Here is a 27,183-nt window from a genome sequence, read left to right on the forward strand (position 1 = left end):
GGAAAACTTCTGGGAGTATCTATAAATGAAACTTTAAGGGACTAGGTAGTCTGCTGTTTGCTTTTCTCGACTTTTATGTCTAACTTTTTTTTTAATAGGAGCTAAATGAATTTAAAGAAGTAACAACAAGTGTTTTTCCTAGGTAAGTTGTATTTTGGTACTTGCATTTCATTCACAATTTAATATTATAGGTAATGTACAGGGAACCGTGGCAGGGGGAGAAGAGAGGGAATATCCATATTTGGAAAATTAATTGGTATACTGAGAATAAAATAATCATTGTAACTGTTCACTGTAAGGAGATTCCTACCTTGATTCCTCACATTCTGATGTAATTATATGCCTTTTCTTTTTGCATGAAGGCTTCTAGATACAAAACTTATGGCAAGCACACATCCTTTTAAGGTAAATTGGTTGTGTTTTATTGAGCATACTTACCATTCTTTAAACTGTGAAGGTGCTGTCCTGCTGAGACCATATTTGCTGGCATTAGTCATCCTACCACTAACTTAAAGCCACGTGGTTTATGTTGCTAAATTACTCTTGTGACTGCACCATCATGGAAAGGTGCCAGGTCAGACATGCAGTTAGACCACATTTCCAGGATCATGAGGAAGAGAGCGAGACATGAGTATATCGATGCAATAAACTCACCACTACATCTCGCTCTAACTGATCTCTCTAGTTGTGACTGTCGGCAGAGATTGACTAAGTTGTGCTGCAAGTTTTTTAAAAAAAAAACACTTTTTTAAAAAAGAATAGGCGAATACTTAATCATCAAAGAATAAAAGCAGACAGTTTAGTTTGGGAAAATGTTTATTTTGATCTTTTGGCATGAAATTAGTTTGCGAAGTCAAGTAAAACCATATGAATTGTTTCTTTAATCAACAATTTTATATCAAGCGTGATTTAGTTCTAATGAACATTTTGCAATTTTACCAAAAAATGAGGCTTTCTTTCTGAGAACAATGTATTAAAAGTGGCACTTCAGTATTCTATGCTTCTATGAAGTTCCTGCACACAATGTGATACAATTAAATACCCACGCTCTCACCTTTGTTTTGAGTGCTTGTAGTGAACTCAAATTTTTATTTACTACTTTGTTTCTCAGTTTAGTCACTAGATGGAGTTTTGACATCAAGAAAAATTACCTTTTATTTCTTCTAATCTTGTCTGACACATACTGACGTAAGCAGTATAGATATCCCACCTGGGGGAGGAGCAATTTGGTACCATTTGAGAATTTGACCAGTTTGCAGTGAGCTTCTGAATACAATTTTGTGGATCTAAATTAGAAACATTAGGGCCTAGAAATTGAGTTTTGGCGCAGCCAGGGCTTTAGCGCCGGAAGTTAGTGCCGGAGCTAAGTCGCGCTGGTCGGGCCCAAAATTCACCAATTCTGCGCCCAAACGGCTGCCGGCGCTGCTGAGAGCTGTTTGCGCCTGAAAACTGGCGCTACGCGCTGAATATCGGCGCTATTCCGGCGCTGCGGCGCCCGCTGCGGTGCGGCAGGTTCGGGAAGTGCAGGCCTCCTTCCCTTAAGGAGGAGCTGCCTGCACCCGGCCGCGGCCCGCGAAAATCTTTTTAAAAATGAGCCCGGCACCTCGGGCAAGTGCCAGGCTTGCTGCTGTTCCGGGGGGGGGGAAGTCCAGGGAGGGAGCTGCGGCCAGGCGGCCGGCGGGAAAGCGGCCGGCCGCCGCGGTGCCTTTAATGCGCCGGCGCAAAGTCATGTAAGACTCTGTTGCCAGAGTCTTAGTTGCGGCTGCCACGGGCGAGGCGGCCGCAACTGAATTTCGGCGCTGGGGCCCGTCGGCATGGCAACCGGGACGCTGCGCACACCGATGACGTCATTGGTGCCGGCGCAGCGCTACCGGTCTACCGCGGCGGAAGGGCCCCAGGCAATTTCGGCGCCGGCGCCAATTGCAGCGCTAGGCCCTCTAGCGCCGCAAAATCGGCGCTAAGGGCACTGAATTTCTAGGCCTAGGAGTTCCAACACTGATCCGCGGAGCACTCCACTCAGCCTACCCTTTAGCCAGTATATTATCCGTTCTCCGCTTTCACCTTGGATACCCATTGCTTAAGTAGCGGCATTTCATCTGGAACTCTTATCAAAGCCTTTGTGGCAGTCTAACCGCACTAAATTGTTGGGCTTTCTACAGTCACTTAGGATGTCGTTTCCTCAAAGTTTTGAGGGCGTGGGATGTTAGTCAGGCAGAATTCTCCCTATGAACTGGTTAACTGCCACCATCTAGGTTCCAGGAGTGTTGATTGCTCTCCGGTACCTTGTTGAGCCGGCTATCATTCTTGAGTGTTGGTGCGGTTTGGAGCAATTTTGAGCATGAAGAGCAGTATAGCTGAACTTGATCTTGCTTTTGTATAGTGTGGGTGAATCCCTGTTGCTGATTTTCTGAAGATCTGTTAACTCAGAGCCTAGGATTGAACCTAATATCTTCCTTCTCTGTATGGCTCAGCTACTTGCTGGGTAAACCTTTTGAGCAAATTGGGTGGGGGGTGGGGTGGTTCCCAGTTTTATTCCTTGAAAGCTATTTACGGCCCTCTTTCGAGGTCTCCCATCCACCATTTCTTGATCAGCTTTAATCAGGTGATTTTGCTTGCTTGCGTCTACCAATATTGCTGATCGAGTTGGCCAGTAGGTGGTGTGTAAGCAGTGAGGGTGGATCCAAGTCTTTCAAGTTCTCCATTTCCCCCTCCTTGAAGGGAAGTGCCACCTTGGAGATTAGGAACTTGCTCTTTATACAAGACTATGCACAGAACTTCATAATACCAAAGTACTGCTTATAATTAATGAGAGGTCCAAGTATATGGTAATTAGTTTTGTTTCCAAATTTGAGATTTTTTTTCTTGTAGGAACTAATAATGAACACGCCTCTTGCAGAGCTGGAAAAACGATTAAAAGATGCACCTTTCAGACCTCCCAAAGTTGGTAAGAGGAGCACATGGTGTGTGGTCTTCATAAAATTGCTTGTTTGATCATGGATCAATACAATCTTAATAGATTGGAATTTAGTTTATTTTTGTTAAAAGAGCTCTTGATAACTTCCTATCTCTGTGTAGTTTTATTTATTAATATATATATATTTTAACTCTATTGAACAATATGGTGATTAAATCTTGAGAGGGAGGGAAATAGGGACCTGGACCCTTCCACTATCACTTTTCATGGATGTCTTGAAATTTAATCCCCAAGCATTTTTTCTCATATGTGGATGTCTTCATACAGGCAACTCCATCTTTTATGAAATCCATTTGCTAAATATTTGAAACTTGCAACAAAAGATTTAATACCACTCTGTGGGGAGTACAAACTGTTGGATTTCTCTTTTGTTCAGCAACCAGCAGGGATCAACATGAGCACTTTCCTGTGCAGGGTTTGCAGACAAACCTCAGCAAATTTCAGTTCTATTTCTTATGGGACAGTTGACTCATTGGCATTGCAATATATTGGTTCTGGGAAGGAAAAAGTAGCGTGTGACCTTATTACTGGTAGTTAGAGCTGAGGCTGCACATCAGCTGTTGGAAAAGGTACTCGTGTTCTTGTAATGTTTTTGGGTCATCGGCCAGGAAGCTAAAATTTTAAACCAGTCACATGAGAAGTTGTAAAGCCTCCATCAAATAGTGATTGGGACTGTATCTCCATATTTCTAACTTTAATCCCAGCTAGCAGGATTTTCAAGCCGATGGACAAAGTTTTTGGAGACAGGTGGTAGCAACTTTCAATAATAGTCATGGAAGTATTGATTATCCTGCATTTTGCGCAGGGACAAAAGTAAAATGGATATTTGTGTTTTATATTGGAACTGGAGTTTGTGAATCAAATACTTGAGGGCAAGCTGTATACAAAATCATCTCCTGAGTGACCAGGACCCATACACCTCACTTGTGTCTATCATTTGGCAGTGTCTCGTTCCCTGCACTTAGGGTAAACCTTCCACTTTCAGCAGCTTGCATTGATGTACAGGCATGAGTTGAAGAGTTATGGGGTCCATGTGTCCTTGCTCAGCATATTATGTCCTTGGGATCCTTATTTAATTGTTGTAGGTACCACTTCTGTCATATGTTAATGTTGACATTTTCAATTTCCACATCCTAACCTATATTGACTACAGCGTGAACATGATCTGTTATAAAGGGATTGGTTTATCTTCACTATTCAAACATTTATGTCGGCTAGACTAGGCTGTTATCGTTTGAGCAGTACAGCTTTCACATCATGTATACCAACTTTCAATATCATAACTAAATGCAATTTGTCTTGAAGATCTAACAAGTTAAGACTTTGTATTTTGATAGATTTTTGTGTTTCTGATTTTTCATATTCAAAAACTGAAGGCCAATTCAGCCTGTATAGACCATTTTGTCAGAGTATTGGCTTGTGATCTAAAACAGAAAATGCTAGAAATATATGTTCATCAGTATCTGAATAGGACAAAATAAATTAACATTTCACGTGCAAACTCTTAGAATTTGTTTTGCCTTGTGATAATTGTCTATCTGATATTTATTGTGAGATCTGAAGTTTGCCTCTCTTTGCAGAAAGTGTTGAGGGATTTCCGAGCTATAACACTGCCTCAGAACAACTACATGAAGCAGGTTATGATGCATATATAACCGGCTTGTGTTTCATCTCCATGGCCAATCATCTAGGTATGGATCTTGAATGAATGTTGGAAGAGATTACAATTGAGATAAAGTAAGACTGGTTATTGAATACCAAGATTATTGCAAATTTGAGTTCCAGAATTGCTGGATCCTGGAATTTGTCTCCTGCTGATGGATTTTTTTAATTCTTAGCCCATAAAGTGGAGGTACTTTCAAAAATCAACTATTCCTGCATTTCAAGGGAAAAGGAAGAGGAGATTTCCCTTCCCCAAAGTTCTTTAATAATGTATATCTAGCCTAAATGGCAGAGAATTTCCCAAATTTAGTGAACATAGAAGTACTGTGACTTGCCAGTGTGTGTAAGGCACAGTTGGTTTACAAATTCAATCAAGGTTAGCCGATCGTTCTTAACTTTATATATACATAATAATTAGATCTCATTGAACTGCTGAATGAAATATTTCATTGAAATGTCTCATCGATCAGATATGTAATATCTCTCCATTACAAACCATGGTGTGAAATTCCATTGTCCTGAGTGTTAAAAGTTGTACAATTCCATGTGTTTGCAATCTAGTTTCTGCGGTTAACTGACCAATTTGAGCACTCTAGAATAGTTTTACACAGTTCAGCAATTAATCTGCTTGACTAATTGTGATATTACATTAGGATTCCATTTGAAACATTAATATAGTAAAATTGTGATTGACTTCATCCAAAAGACATTTTTATTTTAAATTGATATTCTTATTTAATCCTTATCGTACCCTGTTAAGTTCCTAAAAATGGCATAAAACTTGTCTATACGGTAAATTTATAGTGTTGTAAAAAATAATGGTGTGGGGAGAAAGAATGTACATAAAGGTTAACTCTCAAGTTATGACGTAGTTCATAGCATAGGACTTAAATACAAACATTTTATAGAAGATGATTAGAACACTTGGAAAGTTGAGTTATTAGTTGAGCTGATTCCACCAAACCCACCCAGCGAACATAAATAAAGTGAATTTAGGGAAGAGATGTTCCACGTTACAAGCGTCTTTACTCATTACAGAGCGTCTTTACTCATCATTGTCAATTTTATTTTGAATGGTTTCCCTGGAGCAGTCACTACATGGGAGGAAATGCATGTTTATTAGTCATGAAAACTGCCTCTGACTCCGAGTGGCCCGTTTATTTACATTGGCAATTCAAGTCCTGTTAACTTGTACTTTTTAAGAGTTTAAAGTGGAACAATACAGTGTTACAATTTGGCGGTTGTATTTTAAGACAGATTTTTTTTCACTTTAATTAGGTTCATTCCTCAGCCCTCCTAAAGCTTTTGTTCCTGCCAAATCTAAACTGGTTGAACCTTTTATTAACAAGTAAGTGTTCTTATTGTCACTGTGCATGTTTCTGCTTTTTTTTAATTAATGGCAGCTGTGGCCAAAATAACAATTTCTCTGGGGTAGTCGGGACATAATTGCTATTTTCTTTCAGGATACTAATAGATCTCCTACAGTGTGGCTCCTGTAAGGTCGCAGTTGGGCCTATGGTGGGAACAGGTGGTGGTGTGTATTTGGAAGGCCGCTTGGGAGTAGTGGAGAGGCTCACTTTGGGTGGGCTTGGAGCCGGAGAAAATTGATCATGCACGGCTGTCGTGGAGCTGCTGCTAATGCATTGGTGGGTCACCGGTGGGGGGGGGGGGTGCAAAGCTTGGGCTAAGGAGCAGAGAAGCCACATGCATTTTTGCTGAATTCTTCTCTCTTGGGTCTGTGATGATCGATTGGCCTCTGTGATCATGATCACCAGTACTTGAGATACTGCACTCAACAATTCTACAAATTTGGACTGAGAACTTTTAGTAATAGAGAGAAACAGCAGAGGTCAATTCTTCCATTTGCAGTCTGGGGCGGGCTTTGCGGATTTAACCCTTGAGGGCTATAGCAGGTTGTTTGCAGCACAAATAAAGTTCAACAAATTTCAATTTATTTGCAACGCACTGTAGATGACGTCTGGATCGATACTATTATGCTGTTCATTTAATATTCTGCATATCCTGAATGGTGACTATTGCACTTTCTAGTTAGCAGTCCAAATATTTTAAGTGTACATTTTTGAAAGCTGAGCGAGAAGTTGTGTTCTTTTACCTAGTTCAGCCAATTCAAAAATCATGCAGTTGATGTTTGGATTTAATTGAATAATTTGCCATCTGACCTCCGTTGAATTGCGTCCCTTGAAACTTGCTCTACATGTGTTCTATTTTATTACATACAGCAGACATATAGTTCAACCAGATGTCCTGAAGGAGGACACTTGCACTTGTGAGTTAATCTGAAACCATGGCTTGATTTATATGATCTTTTATGCTTTTCCCCCTCACTTTCTCTCTCCTTTTTCCCCCCCCCCCTTCATTACATAGCCACTTGCCACTTTTAGTGCTCGTCTACAAGCAGTAGTAGCTTCTAAATTCAGTACCTGTTTGTAGATCAGTTGGTGTGGTGAATCTGTAGCCTAAAATGAGCAGATACTTAGTAGGGTGGGACTCTCTGGTTTGTAACACTACCAACAAGTCACGTGTATTGGTTATTGAAGGTGGAGTGTTTTCTTCAGTAGCATTCAAACTTGTCTCTCTCGAATTGTCATTATAGTGTAAATTTAAATCGAAGGTATATGACAAAAATATTTCATTTCTCAAATGAGAGTGGGTGATTGTAGTCAACAAGAGCAAAAGGGATTTTGTTAGCTTAAACCATCGTTTTTAATTCAGTTCAAATCACACACTAGTACTACATCACATGCTAGTACTACATTTGTTACTGATTTAATTGGAAAATTTATTGTTGGGCAAGGAATTTCTGTGGAGTTAGTGCTTGGTATGGTATTTACATGCATCACAGAGGACATTGGGGGTGCGGGCGGGGGGGGGTTGAAAACTGATTAAATGAGAAGTGCAAAAGAACCACTTAATTATTCATGAGTGATGACTGGAATAACAGGGTGGTTCCTGAGAGATTTCCCTGGGATTGCCAAAGAATTGCACTTCTCTTCGTTCAATGGCTATTCTTGGGGTTGTCCACCTGTGGCAACATGGTGCCAGGCGGTGAAAATGTTGGAGGGCTGGGGTGGCAATAACAGCCTGCTGCCCAGTGGATTTTGATCCTGGGTGTTGCAATTAGTGATAGCTTCTGAAATAAAACCAGAAAATGCTGGAAATACTCAGCAGGTCAGGCAGCATCTGTGGAGAGAGAGAGAAGCAAAGTTAACCTTTTCAGGTCGATGACCCTTCGTCAAAACCTTTCTCTCTACAGGTGCTGCCTGACCTGCTGAGTATTTCCAGAACTTTCTGTTTATTTCAGATTTCCAGCATCTGCAGTATTTTGCTTTTGTATTAGTGATATTTCTGAACCTGGAATGAAAGATGGGTTTCCTTTGCTGATTTTGCAGGAAGTCTGTTGGTCTTTCAGTGACGTTTAAGCCCCAATTGGCAGATTGAAGAAGGATTGGAGTTGAAGTCAGGCTCCAATCTCTCAAGTGCTTTATTCTTGGCAGCAACAACACAGCAGGGGTAAAATATTATTGCCCCCCTTGAAACACAAACCGTGGACAGTAACACAGATCCAGGAAAATACTGGATCTCCAACACGCTGCTGAACTAGTTGAAGTTGCTCTTCTGGAGGGAGATCAAGCTGGCACTGGTGGAGCTGCAGTACTTGGTCTAAATGGCATCAGTGAATGTTGTTATTTAGGAGGTTTTATGGAGTCAAACGTGTAAATGTTTTTCGGGAAAGGGGTTTCTTTAAAAACATGATTGAGAAAAGATGGTCAAAAATTGGTGTACATACTTCATGGATAACCCCATGCATGTGATCCAGCCAGCTGTTAGTTTTGCAGTATAGCCATCAGTCTGTTGTCTCTGGGTGGAGCTGAAGTTATTTGAAACAATAGACTTCATTACCTCACTAGAGGAATTCCTCTGAGTGCATGATGAGAGCAAAAGAGGAGGATAATCGGGCAGATGAACAGTACAGTGATGCAATGAAGGGCCAGGAACAGCAAGGAGAGCAGTTTTTTTTTTAAAGCAGCGAAGTTTTCTTGTATTTACGGATGAGTCATATTTTGTATGACATGAGTTGGATTGCTTACTTCAGAATACCGTTCAAATATATGTGTGTGACGTTTGCTCCCTTGTGTTCATTCACTAATGGTCAGCTTGTGTTTCCTGGTGATGGTGCAGATAAGTACTTTTAGCTAGCAGTTCATGGCATGCATACATTGTATCCCAAGTAATGTATAACTTGTTTTTAAGGTTTAAAGATTTTTTTGAAAGGATTGGCCATGTTCAAAGCCACCATTGAGAAGATTTGATTTTAGAGATGCAGCTAATGTAGGCCAACTTTAAAAGGTTGCTGTGGACATGATGTACTCTAGTGGCACACATCAAGTAGTCTAATATAATAGTCAGAGCAAGTGAGTAGCTATTTTACTTCCTTTGTCATTATTTCTATCTTTAATTGGGTGCAATGAATCTTGTACAGTTAATGTTTTGCACCCAGTAGCCTCTGCCTGAGGGGAGTGACGATCCTGATCTTGAGCCATTTTCAGTTTCACCTACCTTAATTAAAAACTTAGCTTTTTCAAATGCTGGTTCTCTGTTCAGTGTATTTTAAGAAATACGGATGTAGCCCCTTTTTTATTCTAAGTCACACTGGGCATGTATTTCAGATGATGTGACTGAGGCTCTTTCACCCTTTCAAGTAATCTGTGACCAAACCTGTCATTGCGGTGATTATTCCGCTAATTAGAATCCTTGAATTCAGGAATATACAGCAGCTGATGTTGAATTACAGGGTATGTGATCTGTTCAGCTTTAAAGTATGTTGTCCCTTGTGCAGTCTTCTTCATGTTTCTAAAATAAACAAACCATGTAGCTAGACACTAATGGGTACAACTAATAGCAGTAGTCCACACGATTCAGCTGTTATTGGAGATCTGTGATGACAGTAAGTGACCAAATAGGGATTTGGTAATACCAAGCTGAGCAGCAACTGTCCAAATTAATATCCACTTCTTTATTTTGATCAAAGTATTTGCATAATTTACAATATTGATATATACACTATTTGCATGATTTACAAAAACATTCCAAAATACAGGAAACTTTGTGCTATCCGGCACCGACGGGACCGAGCTGTTGCCGTCCCATCAAAACTGCCGGACAAACCAGCGCTAATGTTAAAACATACGGAGATTTTGAGCTCCGTATCTGGCAACAAACCCTGTTGCTTAGCAACAGCTTCTAAACAGTTGGCCATACCTTGCAAGCGTCTCTGTAGCTTAGCAACAGCTTCAGCGAGACCTTGCAGAGCCTGACTGGTGGGGAAAAAAAAGCAACGAAAAGAAAAAAAACCTAACGAAACGGCTCCTGATTTTTGCCGGTGGCTCGAGCATTCCGGACAGTTAACCTCCGGATAAACCAAAGTTTCCTGTAACTCCAAGTTGAAACAGATATGCCAAACATTCAGATACATAGTGTGTGAATGGATCAAAGGGCTGTAAATTCCAGTGCAGTACATACATGAAGTTTAGCCTGCTCGTACTAGATGCTGGTATGCTGTTCTTACTCGAGCATTTATTAATGCTGCTATAGAAATAGCACGCAGGAGTATCGTAAGAGTGTTAAACATTAGTAAGTGAACTTTTGCCTCTTTGCTATGAATTTCTACTCCTACATGTGTTGTCACGCAGATGCCCTGCAATACCTAAATCGACCAGGTGTCCAGTTGCATAATTCCCATATTTAGTAATATTGTAAAGATACTTTACCACATGCAGTGTATAGATCTCCCATGCTGTTGCATTATTCAATACACTACAAGTTACTGGTGAGCTTTTCAATTGTGTAAATAAAATAAAAATTCTGTTGACAGTTGGCTTCTACGGAATGGCTCTGTCGAAATAGACACGGGTTGGAGGGAAGAGAAGGATTTAGGGAGTAATTCATGTAAGAATGGAACAGCAGTGTAAACTGTACGGCCTAGAAATTCAGTTGCTTGCGCCAGCCGGTAGCGCCTTAGGAGGAGGAGATGTTGGGCGGCTAGCGGCCGGGCGCAGCGCGATCTGCGCCTCTCCCCAACTTCACTAGAGATTTAGCGTCTGCGCAAAGTCTTTGCGCGCGCTCAGCTGAGCGCGCGCAGATCCTGACGTCATTTCATCGTGCAACGCCCTTTGTGCGCCCCAAACCGGAACTTCAGTGGCGCCGCCCTTCTTTGCGCCTGGCGCCCCCAGCGACTGGTAGAGGGGAACGGTTCCCAGTCGCTGCGGGGTGCGGGGAGCGCTATTTAAAGGGGACTCCTCCTGCATTATAAGTGACAGCCATTTTGTGCCAATCCTTCTGTGTGAGAGACAAAGGCAGAGAGCTTTCTGCTTTGACTCAGCGCTCGCACAGGTACTTCTGGCTTCAGGCCAGAGCTTTGCACTTGGATTTCACTTTCAGTGCCATAGCCTTGAGTCGCCACATATACTGTAATGGGGGCTACAATGGGTGGAAACGTTGGCTTTCTGCATTGCATTCAAAGGGATCAGAGACGCCGTGAGAGAGTGCCAGTCATGGCCAGACGGAGAAGGGCCAACAGGTGTCGGCACAGGAGGCCTTACCCACCCAGGGTATACCGCCAGCAGTTCTCATATCTGAACATGTCTGAGGAGCAGTGTGTTCGGAGGCTGCGATTCAGAAGGGAGGTGGTCACTGAGATCTGCCACCTGCTTCGCAGAGATCTGCAGCCACAGCTGAGGAGCAGGACGTCTCTGTCGGTGGCAGTGACGGTGGCTCTCAACTTCTATGCCACCGGCTCCTTCCAATCCGCTACTGGGGACATTGCCAACATCTTCCAGTTCGCGTTACATTGCTGCATCCGACAGGTGAACAATGCCCTTTTCAGAAGGAGACGTCAGTACATCTCCTTCCCCATGACCCTGGACAAGCAGCAAGAGCGTACAATGGGATTTGGAAGAATAGCGGGCTTCACCATGGTCCAGGGCGTAGAACTGATGAACCAGCATTGGTCAGGCCTTGCTTCAGGGCTGCAGTGCGCAGGGCATGGCAGCCAGACAAGTCCACCCTCCCCCTTTTAAGAGCTGACCGGCGCCAGAGTGTCTGCCGTCAATCAGCAACTTGCCGCACCTGCACTGCGCCCACCCTCGGGGGTATCTCCCCGGACCGCCGGCTTAGCGCCTAATGATAGCCGTGCATCGCCTGTTTTAGCGCAGCAGCAACCTCTTGGGGCGATGCGACTGAATATCGGCGAAGGTGACGCAAACTTGCGCTGGGCGCAAACTTTAGCGGCCGCCCGACTGTAGTACCCCGAACGTGGCTATACTGAATTTCTAGGCCTACAGGCCTAGCACGGTACTTGCAACCCCTGGTACTGGATTTCTACTCTTGTTGTTCTTGCATGTGTCCTGATCTTCCAAAAGAACAATGCAGAACATAAAAAGATATCTGCATAATGAGAAAATATTGTCCCACTTCACCTTTTTGTTTTCTTGTATCTGTGCCAGCCCTTTATTTGTGTCTGATAGGAGTACTTTATTCCCCCCCTCGTCCTATAAATCAGCCTTTCACTCCTGACTCATCAGTGTTTTCATAAGGATAGAGACCACCCTCTGAGAGTTGCCTCGAGCATTGGCACAATGCTTTAATTAAGATGTGCGTGCAGGATTCTGATCTAATGTTAAAAATTGTGCTTTTTGTAACCAGGTGCATGAAGGTGGTTTCTTGCGAATTCTCTCTTCCTTCCCACTCCAGTCTCTCTCCTTGTTCTCGCATCCTCTGCTGAAGGCACTGACCTGTTTGGGATGCCGTATCAATGGTTCTTCGCTAGCTCACCCCAGTAGCCGTTTTTCAAGACCGGGGGCAGCAAGCTGTTTAAACTATGGGCGGGTGTGTTGCAGCCAAACACAATCGCATCTACCTGTGCACTTCCTAGCAGGACTCGCTGAGTAACTGCTGGGAGCAGGAACTCTGGTTAATTGGGGGTGGGGGGATTTAAACCTTTTTTCTCTACCCCGTCCCCAAATTTCCAGGGGCGCAGAGACTAATTGTCACTCAGGCCATGGATTAAACCTCGCACCAGGTGGTCTGAGTGTCTCAATATCTCTAGACGGTGCCTTTACACATTGGGAGCCCTTCTACTTGTTTACCCCAGTGACTTTTGTCTGTCAAATCATCCGCAACTGTTTTGCGTGTGCTTTGGTAATGTAAACATCAATTTTAGCTATCTTTTTTGAGGCTATCTTTTTTTTCAACTTAGCGCTGCGCAGTCGAATTTCTTGTTTACAGCATAGTTGCAAAGTACAGATAGGGACTGTAGTGTTATCATATTGGAGCACACACTGGGCATTACAGTGTGGTGTAAACATTATGTTAAAAGACTGTTTTGTAAACTGCCAACTCCAGATAAACTTGAGCCTGATCCTAACCTAGAATTCATGTTAAATATATACCAACTTGTTGATTTCCCCCAAATTCTCCATTACAACTGCAAAACTCACTTTTTATGCCTCCTTGAGTCTTGTGATTATGATAACATCTCCGTAGTTTCAGCCTTTAGTGTTATTTGGTGATCCTTTAAACTGTTGGTGTCTTTTATTGTTGAAAATATATATATTTTGTGTGGCACACCTACTTCTGTAAACTGAGAGAACACTTTTCTGCTATTTCTGTCACTCCTGTCTGTAACACATAATTTAGCTATTTTTAGCTTTTTTTTTTAAACCTTCGGTTGATTCTTGTCATGTAGCTTACACCCAAGGTGGTCTTCCAAACTGCAACTGCTCTCTCCCTCACCCCAAAATACCACATCCTTGTGCTCTTCAGCTTCTGCCACCTTTGGTGTGCCCAATCCATCTTGCCTACTTTTGACCCATTGGGACTTGCAGTGTGCCATTAGAAGGAAGGAATGTGCATTTGCATAGCACCTTTCACGACCTCGAGGTGCCACCAAGCCAATGAAATTATTTTTGTAGTTGCTGTTGTAATATAGGAAAGTACAGCAGATAATTTTCACACAGCAGGGTCCCACAAACAGCGGTGTTATAGATTGCCATTAAACTGTTTTTGGTGGCGTTGCTTGAGGGGTAAATGTAGACCAGGACACTAGGAGAAATCACTTGCTCTTCTTTCAACAGTGCCTTGAGATCTTTTGCATTTACCTGAGGGGGCAGGCAGGACCTCTGTTTAACATCTCACTGATGCCAACTGTAGTAAGCTGCAAGTCCCAACAAGCCAAAAGCAGCCAAAATAGGAATAGGTCCAGGTCCACCAGCGTGAAGCTGGGAATGGTGTTGGGGGCTGATCACTTCAAATGGACCAAGGGGAATTTGGTTCCCCTCCATTCTGCCAGGCTTTGGACTTCTCCAAGACACACCCCCATATTTCTGCATCTCCGGGATCACTCCCCAAAATTCACATATCCCACAAGATCCTTCGCACTGCTCAAAATCCCTTGGAGACCTCACTGTATGCACAGTGCAAGAGCATCTCGATACTCTTCACACTCTGGGACACCACTTCTCTTGGAGTGCAAGTTAGCTGTAGCCTTATTTTTTTCCCAGTAATACACACTGAAATGTGGGTCCAATTATGTCCCGTTCGCTCCCATTTGTATGTTTTTTTTGATTAATTAAAAATAAAATCTTCCTAATTTAATTTTGTAGTGTTCAGTGCATTAAATGATAAATCTGCCAAGTTTCACCTAAAGACTGAATTCATTCACTGAACGTTTTGGTACGAAATATTTTATTTTGCACAAAGTTGTGTAATTGGCTGTTTTTATGTAAAATTAACAGTAATCCTAATTGGCGCTTAGCCAGTTATGAAAAATCAGTTGTGTGTTTATTGGGATTTCACTCCATTGCGTGTAATTTTGGTATTCTTTGACCATCTATATGCAGAAACTCGTGTGCCTTGCTCTTTCCCAAAGCAATATGTATAATGAACTGTTCAATGCTCCATTTGGGAGCCTGAAAAATATATAATTTTTTACTGTGTCAAAGCTTCCCTTGTTATTGAGCAAGGCGTTAACAATTTCTGATTCATCAATGTGGAGAATCTCAGGATAGTATTTGCCACGGCACTTTCTTCCTCCTGAGTGTGCCAGGGTTATCGTCTGGCAGTTCAGCCTATACTGAATTGTAGCAAGACGTGGTGGCAATGCTAATCAGATACCTCCTGGAGATGTAAGTTAAACATTCCAGTTCTTACTGCCTTTGAATGATAAAGTAGCAACAATGCCCTGGAAAATGAAAGTACAGTCTATAAATTCTCTCTTCCAGCGTCTAGAACAAGGAAGGTATTTTAATTCCTGGAAGTAAATTGACCAGGAAAAGAAAGCTTACACTTAACATTTAATTACAAAAGAAGGGTAGTTTTAGATTTAATGTGGGTTTTTTTCCTCAGTTATCCTCCAACAGCTCCTTCCCCCCTCACCTCCCCGAAAGTGATGTGCGCCTAAAGGTGTCCAAGGCCTGAAAATGGTCCCAAGACGAGTGCTGAATAAATTGCAGTTGCTAATGGGGCATCAGTTTCTTTTTTTTCTTACGCACACACACCTTAACGTGCAAATAGTTTGAGCTTTGAGCAGCAGGCTACCTTTGCTGTTTCAGGACAGATTCATAACATTTTGGCGAGAGCCTGCTGAGTAGACAATACATGATGATTGAAGGATTACTTCGAAATATCATGGAAGTGTGGCTTTAGTATCACCAGGGCCTTTGTATTCTTTCTACTCTGCCCCTAAACATGCACGGACGGTGTTCATTTGCACAATTGGGTAAATTCTTCATTAGGCAATCTAATTCACCTTCGGCAGGCGCGATTGTCTAAAATTCTACCTCCTAGGAGCTTTTCAGAATCGAAAAACTGATTTTATTTTCTCTTACTGCTGGAATTGATGCAAAGGGAGGGGTTTATGTCTGGTACTTGTCAAAGGATCCACAAAACAAAGATAACAGTTAACTTGCAGCCTCTGCTGGCCAAGTAAAATTTGATTCTCAAACCAGTTTCTGTCAATTGATACAGATCATCGAATGCCAGATAAATGGGCCACCCCAGAGCTTGAGATTTTAATCTTGTTTGAATCAATGGTTGGTTATGTGTTTTTAGTTTCTTAAAAGCTTATTTCACTACTTGAACTCCACATGTTGAAATAAGATTGAAGATCAAGAGCTTCATGATACAGTGGCAGTCTCTGTAATGTTACAAAATATTTTGTTATTTATTCATGTGAAAGTGTAATGTAAAAAAAATTTTAAAATCTGAATGGATTTCCCTATGTCTTCAGGTGATGGCTTTGGTTTGAGTAATCTAAATCCACTGTCTGGGAGATTCACACCCAATGGTCTGCCTTTGTTTAGAGTGTGGCGTTGTGATGGAACATCACACAATAATTTGACTCTTGCCTCTGACAGTGCCATGTTTGCCACTGCGTGAAGGAGACTGAGCCATTATCTGTAAATGCTGACCCATTGGGGTGCGGTTATCTTGTAAGGAAGGTGATTTGTTTCAAGGTTAACACCCATGATCTGAAATAGGTTTTGCTTCAGGGCTGACTTAATAAACAGTATTTGAGGTGTGGGCTCCTGACAGGATTTGGAATTACCTCAGACGTTTGCTTTTCATTTGCGATAACACAAGCTGCCCAGATCTGGTGTATTTATTGCAGCCTTTCCCCCATTTCCCTGTAACCTGCTCCAGCTCTAATTTCTTTTGGGCCGCGTGGCCCCTGTAACTGGCTGCGCAGCCCATTCAAAATTCCGCGCATGCATGGTTTTTTCCCATTTTAAAACCCGGTGAGCCGGCTGCGTGGTACCTCGAGCGCTGCGCGGCCACGCAGCTTAAAGGGAACATTGGTCTGAAATATCAGTGAGAGTAGGTACTGTATTTGTTTATCTGTGGATTTATTTTACTTTAATTGCTGATTTAGCCTGAACCATACAGTCTCTTGCATGGTGCTATTCCATCTATTAGTGAGATTAGGTTGTATATAGTGGGCAACTTGTACTACTTCTAGCGTTACCCCAGCAGTACAGAGTGGATTGTTTATCCTCTGGCGTGCTATTCTATTCACTACACGAGGTTAAGTTTTAGTTCATGGGACATATAGTCCTGCCTATTGGAAATGTTGAGAGAGGTTCCAAATTGTAGCAGTTTCCCTACATTACAACAGTGCCTACACTTCAAAAATACATAATTGGCTGTAAAGCGTTCTGGGATGACCAGAGGTCATGATCAACTCTATGTAAATGCAAGTCTTTCTTTTCTTTCAGTCTTTTTTAAACTGACGTGGCACTGAAATATGAGTTATAAGATGCATTTGAAATGTGTCTAAAAAAAATATTAGGTTTTATTTTGCCTGCTGCCACGTGCTTCATAAAGAAAGTACTATATTATGACTTGAGCCTATTTTTATAGATGAATCAAGGCTCCATGCCGACTTGAACAGCAAAATGGATAGTAGAATGTTTCATTGTCCATGAGTTCGTCAGGAAAAGTCAAAGCCTATTCTACTTGCACTGTGGTCATATCAGTGGCTGCCCCACAAACGATGAAGACAGTTAATTATTCTTTCCATCCGTCTCTTTCTCTTTCTTCCCCACCCACTTTCCCCCAAAGTAGTATTGCTTTGATTCGGCAAACCTAGGTGACCAACATTTTGGCACTGTGGTGTTGCGAGCTGATCTCCATAAGGTATTCTGAGTAAAAATCTTGCATGGTAGAAAATAGATTTGTATCATTTCTATGTCTAGGAATGTACAGGCCTGGAGCCAATAACTAAAGAGTGCTCAATACTGAAAGTAAAACATGAAAGGGTGATTGCTATTGATCCTCGGTCTTATTGGCTAGAGGAATATATAACTCCAAGGCAGAGGGGGGAATCAACTAAGTATTTTATTGAATCGAAGACAAAAGTACTAGTGAAAAGCAACAATCTCCTTTTTTAAAAGGGGGTTCTTACTAATTTTTTCATACTGTCACATGTTGGCATAAAAATGTGGTGTAGAAAGTAATCACGTGTATAAAAAGAAATTGTGAATTCAAACTATTGGCACTTTCTACGGTGGTTCTTTTGATGTCTTTTTTTTAATGGTTTCTTTCCTTTTGACTTAGTGATGTGCAAAAAAAGTGGCAGGTGCTGAATTATTTAATAGGAGTATTAGGTGACTAAATAGTGTTAAAATCCAGTCGTGAACAAAACTTAGCTTGAATAAATTATCAGATTTTACTGAGATAACCGGGCAAGCCCCTACCTGGTTTATGTCAAACTTGCTTGCCAGGCATTATGTTCCAAGAGTTGGGTGTGGTTGTTAGCTGTAGCAGTAATTCTTTTATAGGAATTATACAGTCATTAGTCTGAAACTAACTCTTCAGGTATTGTGAATAAAAGCTTTTAAAATGCATGTCTTTCCTATTGTAAGTTCCACAAAAGTTGCCATACTTTTCTGATTTTGATTTTGCACAATTTCTAACAATTGTTGCAACAATCTGTACAACTCTCAAGTCTGAGACAGATTTGCTATATATTGGTTTTTGAAATTTGTGACGAATAGGGGAGAAATTACTGATTTGCCTGAGGATAACGAGATTAATTATCTGTCGTCTTTGCCTCCTAGTAGTTTTGAGGGTCCCACTGCAATCTGTATTTTGAGGATTAATTTTTTTCATCTAATGGAGAGGACTAAATAATTTGTGTGGCTGATTAGGATACATTGGTCTCAAATAACCTAGCTTCATATACCACCGGTGGGTTACTTTTTCCTAATCCCATATCTTAAATGCAACGGTGCCAGTATTGCAGCAGGTAAGTGGCAGCAAATTAATGTAGTACAGTCCGCACAACTTGCAGCATCTCTGCTTATCCTAGACGACCGCCTATATGAGGCAAATGGCGCTAACCATTCTCCATTACCAGATGCGTCGATTTATAAAAGGTGCCACTTAAACTGTATTAAGCACGTCGACTATTTCGGGCAGTTCAAGCAGCTGTCCGCACCTCATTAAAGTGCGATGACTTGTCCACTAAATCCTTTCAGGCAGCCCTGCTGCCTTCAGTCACACTCACCCCCCTCTGTGGCCTCTAGAACTCTTGCAGGAATAAGGCCACAATATAAATTATACAAAAGAAAGCGGAGATAAATGTGTTTTATGACTGCTGCATACTTTTTCGCCCCATTCAGCTCTCCAACACGACAGCAGGTGAAACTATCCAGACTTTCTCTCCCCTGTTTGGATAATTACTGTGGTGTGAGTAACGGCACTGGGGCATTTAGACAGAGTGGGAAGTGGGGAGCTGGAGGATGAAGATTTGCCAAGTGCTTTAAAAAAAATTCTCGTGTTACACCGGCCACCGTGTATAGCGGGCAAATTCATTGACCCCAATCTGCCCGCTATAAGCAGCAGGGTCTATATACACAGCACTCCTTGTTTTGATTTCTTGCTTCCCAGAAGAATATGATCAATTTCTTGTTCTCCTGTAGGAACAAATCAATGACAGTCTTTCCTCACATGATTGCTTCACTTCAACCTGCAAACTCAAGTGTTCAAACAAAATTTAGTCTCTGTAACCAGAAATAATCATGATCAGATTTATAGATTTTTACTTATGTCCCTACTTTTTTTTTCAATGCAGACTGTTTCTAATGAGAGTCATTGACATTCCCTACCTGAACCTGAGTGGGCCAGATTGTAAGTACAGTACTTGAACTGGAATGTATATGTGCATATACTGACATGCCCTTAAGAGCAATTTCTTACTTCATGTTAAATGCATGTAGTCAGGATAATCCTTTTGAGGGTTGTAATAATTCTATACCAACACCAAACCCTATGTCGAACCATTTCACATTTCATAATCGGTGTATTCCAATTTATGTATTATATTTCTACTTTTAACAGTCAGCATTATAGATTTTAAATGTTTGCTATTGTAATGGAAAATGTGCTCATTTTTAAAAGCTGAAAAGGTCTAGCTGTCAAAGGGATATGATCATGTTTAAGAAATGGAGGAAGAGGCTTAATGCTTTGCTGCATAATTGTTTGCCCACAAAGATGAAATGGAATCCCTGAGATCCACGGTAGCAAGTGCAAATGTGGCTTTAGCCTGTACACTTCCAGCAAAATTTGTCCTAAGAATTTACTGTAAAATGCACCAGGCACTGAAGCAATTACAGAAAATTCTGCTATGAGAAAAATCAAGTTCAGTATATGTGGTGGTCATTTTTTTTTCTCTCCTGAAGTGTGTAGCATTTCTTTTGGATACTTTCTGGAAAGGAATGTTAGACAAGCTCTAGGGAAAACGAAGAATCTATACAACAGCTCACTGGAAGTAATGAAAAGCTTTTTGTAATAATGAAGGCCATCAGTTGTTCTAGGATTAGACCATGACTAGTTATTGGCAGACGCTTACTTGTGCATCTATTTTTAACTGATTCGTGTGTTGAGAACAAATTGTACTTATTTCTTTTCCCTCCGCCAAGTTTTGAATCCTCAAAGTTCTATGATTAGGCAGTACAGCATTTACTTTTCTCTTCCAGTGCAACCAAAGAGGGACCATGTTCTTCATGTTCGTTTTCCCAAGGAGTGGAAGACCAGTGACCTCTACCAACTTTTCAGTGCCTTTGGTAGGATCCACCTACTTGTCTTGCAACCTAATTCAAGCAACGACTAGTTTCATCTGGTTAGCACTATCTCCATTTAAAAATGATGGGTTTAAACCTCCAGCTGCATCTTCTCCACACACTCTTTATTGCTGCTAAGTATAATCCAAAATAGGTACACTGAAATTCATGGTTTGCTAAAGTGGGAAATTTTATGGAATTAAACAAATGAGGCTATTTTTTACATCTCTGCAGATCACAGTCCAGTCTAGCATTTATGATGTATGTGCCAATTAGAAATCTGAGCTAACTTTTTAAATGACATGCACACCATGCAATTTTCCTTGGTGGAACCATGTGGCTGCACCAGGACTTTCCAGCAGGAGAAAATGGGCTTCAGTGTCACCAACTCTTCTATCGCCCATTTGACTATTTGGATCATAATTTGCAAATTGCTACTGAACCTTTTTTTAAAGCTCTGTTTTATTATTGATATGTATAAGAGTATGTACGTTTCAAATTTGAGGGCTACAGTACTTATAATTAAATATTTTTCCATTATTATTACACATGGAATAAAGGTGACCAGCAGGATTTGAACATGGGAAAACTATGAATGAAAATTATATCTGCCAAACCTTCCCAAGGAATTGTAATAACACACGACTTGCAAAAGTCCTCTTAAACCCCCTAGGTTATGTTGCTGGCTTTTTCTTTTGTCTTCACAGAATCACAGAAACCCCACAGTGCAGATAGAGGCCATTTCGGCCCATCGAGCCTGCACCGACACATATCCCACCCGATCCCCGTAACCCCACGTATTTAATCCCCCTAACACTAAGGGTCAATTTATCATAGCCAATCATCCTAACCTGCACATCTTTGGACTGTGGGAGGAAACCGGAGCACCCGGAGAAAACCCACGCAAACATGGGGAGAATGTGCAAACTCCACACAGACAGTCACCCGAGGCCACTAAAACATCACAGCCGAGGGCACTCCTGTCCTTGACTCAATAACATGCACTTTAAACTGGAGTTGCCATATAGCACTAATGAGTGGGAACATTGTATTCCCTCCCCCTCCCCTGGCAAAAGTAGTGAGTGCGTGTACATTTGCACCATTATAAAATGTGAGTGACTGATCAAAGGATAATTCCCTGTCTGTTTTGGCGACAAGACAAAACTTTATTTACTACATGTTTGATTAGAGAGAAAAGGGATAATATGAAGGTCTAAGATCTTCAATAAAGATGCATACTCAATTCAGTTTGTTTTTAGTTGGGTTTGAGAACTTGAGGTGTGCAGTTTGGCACTCTGGTGTTTTTTGCAGAAATGCTTTGGCAAGAGCAGAGTGGTGGTCCATCCATAGTCTTGTTAGAAACCATGTACAGGAAACTTTTTTTTATCCGGCATGGACGGGACCGACGTGGTGCCGGTTCATCAAAAATTCCGGATAACCGAAAGCTATAGTAAAAGATACGGAGCTGAGAGCTCCGTATAAAGCAACAAACCCTGTTGCTTAGCAACAGCTTCAGAACAATGGCCACAAGTTGCAAGCGTCTCTGTAGCTTAGCAACAGCTGCAGCCACACCCTTGCACAGCAACAAATGGAGGAAGGCAAGTAATAAAAGTTACCTGAACCTACTCCTGAATTTTGCCGGTTAACCGAGATTTACGGTTATTTAGGTGCCGGTAAATCGAAAGTTTCCTGTACATTTAAGTTTTCACCCCCGCTTGACAATTAGTTGAATAAATTCCTATTAAATCTGTTTAATTTATGCTCGTAGCTTTAATGGAAACCTTTCAGAAATAAAATGGACCCAGCAGCTTTGAGGATCATGAAATTAAGACCAAGCTGCGTTAAAATGTTTGTAACGTATTATTATTAGGATTGATGCACTGTTTTGAATTATAACCGTAACCTTCTGAAGTACAGTACTTATTTGCTGACCAATTTTTGGTAATAGGAGAGTAATTAACTCCCTTATCTTTTTTTCCAAATGGACATCTAGAGCATTCTATACTCAACACATCTTGAGCAAAATCCAAGAGAGGACATTTTGTTTTCCAACATTGCCCACATGCCTGACAATACTGAATTGGCCTACAGTGTCTCTTGGTGAAAATTCTTGGCAATCAACTCTTTCTGTGTGTCAAAGCTGTGCTAACAAAATCCAATTTAACTTAAATGTGTTGGACATAATGCAATTAGGATAAGAGCTGATGCTGTAGTGTGGTTCCTGTTGACAGCCATGTGCTGCTCTGCAGAAGCCACAAACTTCCCAGCAAGGTGGATGGATGCCCAGGTGCTGCTCTTGAACCTGGCTATAGAATTGCCTGGTTATTTTGGCCAAGGAAGATGTGTAACTCAAGGAGACTCGGGAGGAAATGATTAAAATGTTCGACATTAGTATTATTATTAGTGTGTGTTTTATGGTTTATGTTTATGTAAGAGTTTTCCTATTTTAATTGTTTTTGTAGTTTTTTTTTTTACTGCCAATCACATGGGCTCTCATCCTGAAATTCTTGGCTCAGTCATGTGGTTTCTCACTAACAATGATTCACTGATTGTGACATGTAATTTCCAGGTTCCAGTTTATTCTGGTTTTTGCTTGTCCTGCAGTTTCTTGCTTATGGACTTCAAGTCAGAGAATGTGACATACTGGCATGGGGCTGATAGTGAGAAATCAATGATATACTGTTTCACGGAGATACCATGGCATAAAGGGCGTGTGGCAATGGTAGAGAGAAGTTGTGGTGTAGAGTACTTTGAAATAAATTGTGTACTAAATGGCTTGTAAATGAACTGTCAATTGGATAAATGCACACTGTAAGGAAACAAGTACTGGGAGCACTGGGTAAAGTTTTAGAAACAATAATCAAGGGAAAAAATTAACGGGCACGTTGGAGAGGTTTAAGCTAGTTAAGGAGCGCCAACACGGATTTGTAAAAAGCAGATCGTGTTTGACTAATCCAATGTAATTTTTTGATGAAGGAGGATTCATGAAGGGAATGCAATGGATGTTGTCTTATTGGATTTTAGGAAGGCGTTTGACAAAGTACCACATAGAAGGCTGGTTAACAAAATTGAGGCTCATGGAATAGGTGGGTCAGTGGCAGCTTGGATAAGGAATTGGCTTAAAGACAAAACAGCGAGTTGTGGTAAATGGCTGTTTTTCAGACTGGAGGATGGTAGACAGTGGTGTTCCCCAAGGGTCAGTGCTGGGGCCACTGCTTTTTTTTTATACATATAAATGACCTGGATATTGGAATACAAAGTAGAATTTCTGAATTTGCCGATGACGCCAAACTTGGGGGTGTGGCAAACTGTGATGATGATACCAATCGACTGCAACATGACATAGAAAGGCTAGCAGAATGGGCAGACAAGTGGCAGATGGAATTTAATACAGAGAAGTGTGAGGTGATGCAGAAGGAACAGGGAGAGGCAATATACACTTAATGGCACCATTTTAAAAAGAGTGTGCAGGAACAGAGGGACCTGGGAATTAATGTGCATAGGTCCCTAAAGGTGGCAGGACATATTGAGAGAGTGGTTAACAATGCATATGGGATCTTGGGCTTCATAAATAGAGGTGTTGAGTACAAAAGTAGAGAAGTTATGCTAAACCTTTATAAAGTGCTGGTTAAGCCACAACTGGAGTATTGCGTCCAGTTCTGGTCGTCACACTTTGGGAAGGATGTGAAGGCCCTTGAGAGGGTGCAGAGGAGATTTACCAGAACGGTTTCGGGGATGGGGGATCTTAGCTACAAGGACAGGTTGGAGAAGCTGGATTTGTTTTCATTAGAGCAAAGGAGGTTGAGGGGTGATTTGATAGAGGTGTACATGATTATGACGGGTTTGGATAGGCTAGACGGGGAAAGGCTGTTCCCACTAGTTGATGGTACAAGGACTAGGGGACACAGATTTAAGGTTTTGGGCAAGAGATACAGGGGGGTGTGAGGAAAAACTTTTTTACGCAGCGAGTGGTGAGGACCTGGAACTCGCTGCCGACGGAAGTGGTGGAAGCGGAGACACTCAATGTTTTCAAGGGGAGACTGGATAGGCACTTGAGGGAAATAAACTTGCAGGGCTATGGGGATAGAGTGGGGGAATGGGACTGACTGGATTGCTCGACAGAGAACCTGCACGGACTCGATGGGCTGAATGGCAGCCTCCTGTGCCGTTATTACTCTCTGACTCTGACTGACTTCTGTTGCTTTTGGTTTTAATACCAGTTGAGCTTTGACAAAACTTGAAATGTATGCTTAGTATTTTCAAGAGTACTCTAGAAATTCTAATCTTGCCATTCAAGCCTTGTCAATGCCTCTCCAGCATTCACATTTATTGTGCAGCCACTTTATCCAAGCTGATCCTTCTGCAGTGAGAGTGGAGCTACCTGTGTTGACCGACTATCTCTCCACTAATAGGAATGTCAGCAGATCAGAGCCCTCATTGTGTTTACATCACAGTGCATATATACCATTTTACAGATTTGTTACAGCTTGAATTCCATTCGGGGAGGGCAAGAGGCTGAGTGGTAGGGATGAGAAAGAGGAAGGCTTCTAGAATGTAAACACAGTTGGGGTGTGGTGAGCTCTGTAATGTAGTTTACACATGGCGGGATGAAAATACCAGACTGAATATTGTTTCCATATCATTACAGAAACATTAGTAATGCCTTTGCTATGAATTCAAATGGAGAGGGCTCCATCTATTTTTCATACTGATACAAAGTTGGTGTTATGAACTGAGTAAATGAGTGAGGGGTGCCTACAGATATTAATCAATAATTAATTTGGTCACTTAATAAAGAAATTACCTTTTCGAACCTTCCTTGTCTAGTGATTGTCGTTAATGTAGGTCACACCATTGATTGGCTTTGTTGCAAACTTGAGAATGTACCAAAGTTGTTCTTGAGCACAATTTTAAAATGATACTCGGGTCTCAAAATGCAAACTTAATTACTGAGGAACCTTTCTGTTGAAGATTAGAATGATTCTGTTCAATAGATATTTTACTCTGCCTCAAAAGAGTTCAGTGTTCTGTTATAATAGGCTTGCTAATCATTCAAATGTCATGATTATATTGCCTAGTAGTGAAATGCATATAGGAGATGCCTTTTTGATATTGTAGGCCTGCAGTCAGATCAAGAAGTTCAAGTTCTAATAATGTCATAAACCAGAGCTTGGGTCGCAGTGCTGCCCGCTTGAGATCAGCTAACTTCATGCAGGTGAAGGAATGAGCATGGGACCTTCCTAAACAGCGTTGTTCATTACTGCACCAAATAGTGCTTTTACCCACAGAAGTATTAAGCCAAGCACACACGAGCAACAGTTTTGCTTTAAGAAGTTTTCTATCTTGCATCAGTCTAAGTATTTAATGTGCTTCGATCTAGATATGGGTATGCATTTTAAAGTGAAGTTGGGAGCAAAATCTCTGTTTAGTAATGGGATCGTATGGCCAATTAATTTAAATTTAATAAAACCTTAAACTGTCTTTCATGGCAAAGGTTATTTTTATCTTGTAGAAAATTGAAATATATATTTAGCCCTGTCTTAAATATTTTGTGTGCTATAAATTCTGTGGAGTTCACACTGTAACTGCGGATTGATCCTTTATTTAGGTAACATCCAGGTGTCTTGGATAGATGATACTTCAGCATTTGTAGCATTGAGCCAACGGGAACAAGTACAAATCGGTAAGTGAACTTGCAGGTTTTTGCAATGGTAACTGTTAATGTATAAAGGCTATGTAGTGCTAGTGTTTTTTTTTGCCAATTTTCTCCTCTCTCCTTGAAGGTGTGAATTCCTTGCTGGCATACAGTTCCATGGGTACTGAATGCCCTCCAGTACTTTGCCCAGTTGGTTGTTATTCCCGTCTGTCTGGACTGCGAGTGTTGGCAGCACGGTGGCATAGTGGTTAGCACTGTTGCCTCACAGCGCCAGGGACCCGGGTTCGAATCCGGCCTCGGGCGACTGTCTGTGTGGAGTTTGCACATTCTCCCCGTGTTTGCGTGGGTTTTCTCCGGGTGCTCCGGTTTCCTCCCACAGTCCAAAGATGTGCGAGTTAGGTTGATTGGCTATGATAAATTGACCCTTAGTGTTAGGGGGATTAAATACGTGGGGTTACGGGGATAGGGTGGGATATGTGTTGGTGTAGGGGTTACGGGGATCGGGTGGGATATGTGTCGGTGCAGGCACGATGGGCCGAAATGGCCTCTATCTGCACTGTGGGGTTTCTGTGATTCTGTGGTATTTGATTTGCAGGAGAATCATAGGCAGGTCTGATCCTATCTTTGCCTGACTTCAACAAAAGCTCACTGCCAGTAGGAAGCGATTAGGAAAAGGAACTCTTGCCAGTTTTCTGCTTGTTAAGCCAGGGTTGGTTGAATTCCATTGTAGCAGCCTCTCCCCATATTACCACATTGGCTGTGATCAACTACCCCAGCAGAAACCAGGAATTGAACTTAGGACCCCCCTGTTCTATATGGCTCAGCTACTTGCTGGGTGAAGACTATGTTGGTCAATCATTTGTATAATTTAACTTGGGATGACAAAATAGAAGCTAAGCCTCCTTGAAGTAGAATGTTTTGCTGTTTAGGAATTTGGAAGAGTGCCCATATAGCCCATGTGATAGTCACACAGTTCTTTTGATTCATAGGTTGCTTGCACTTGTGACAGTCGTTCAGTGATCCCAACTCAGAATAAACATGTATAGTACCAACACAAGGGTAATGGTTTTTCCATCTCCCCTCTGCAAGCTCTACAACTTAGCTAATGTTTTAAAATTATTTTATGTCGCTTGTCATATCAATGACAGCAATTTCATCATCTGAGAAAGAAGCAGCCAAACCCGTCTGCATTACCGAAGCTACTGCAAAATAACACAGCAGGAACTTGAAGGTGGGGGGTTATTTCTGTCCGA

General features: G+C 41.6%; 1 protein-coding gene across 5 annotated transcripts in view; it reads left to right on the plus strand.

Annotated features, from left to right (window-relative positions):
- parn (poly(A)-specific ribonuclease (deadenylation nuclease)) overlaps positions 1-27,183 on the plus strand; it is a 134,515-nt gene that overhangs the window by 51,012 nt on the left and 56,320 nt on the right. For all 5 annotated transcript variants that reach the window (XM_086000553.1, XM_086000556.1, XM_086000552.1 and 2 more), the window contains exons 14-21: positions 99-142; positions 363-405; positions 2,869-2,944; positions 4,555-4,665; positions 5,915-5,984; positions 19,287-19,342; positions 20,191-20,277; positions 25,883-25,957. In XM_086000553.1, coding sequence (XP_085856679.1) covers positions 99-142; positions 363-405; positions 2,869-2,944; positions 4,555-4,665; positions 5,915-5,984; positions 19,287-19,342; positions 20,191-20,277; positions 25,883-25,957 — 562 coding nt within the window. The remainder of the gene's footprint in view (positions 1-98; positions 143-362; positions 406-2,868; positions 2,945-4,554; positions 4,666-5,914; positions 5,985-19,286; positions 19,343-20,190; positions 20,278-25,882; positions 25,958-27,183) is intronic.

This window comes from Somniosus microcephalus, chromosome 11 (genome assembly GCF_052327205.1).
Source record: "Somniosus microcephalus isolate GS21.2 chromosome 11, FLI_Smic_1.0, whole genome shotgun sequence".
NCBI classification, from domain to species: Eukaryota; Metazoa; Chordata; class Chondrichthyes; order Squaliformes; family Somniosidae; genus Somniosus; species Somniosus microcephalus.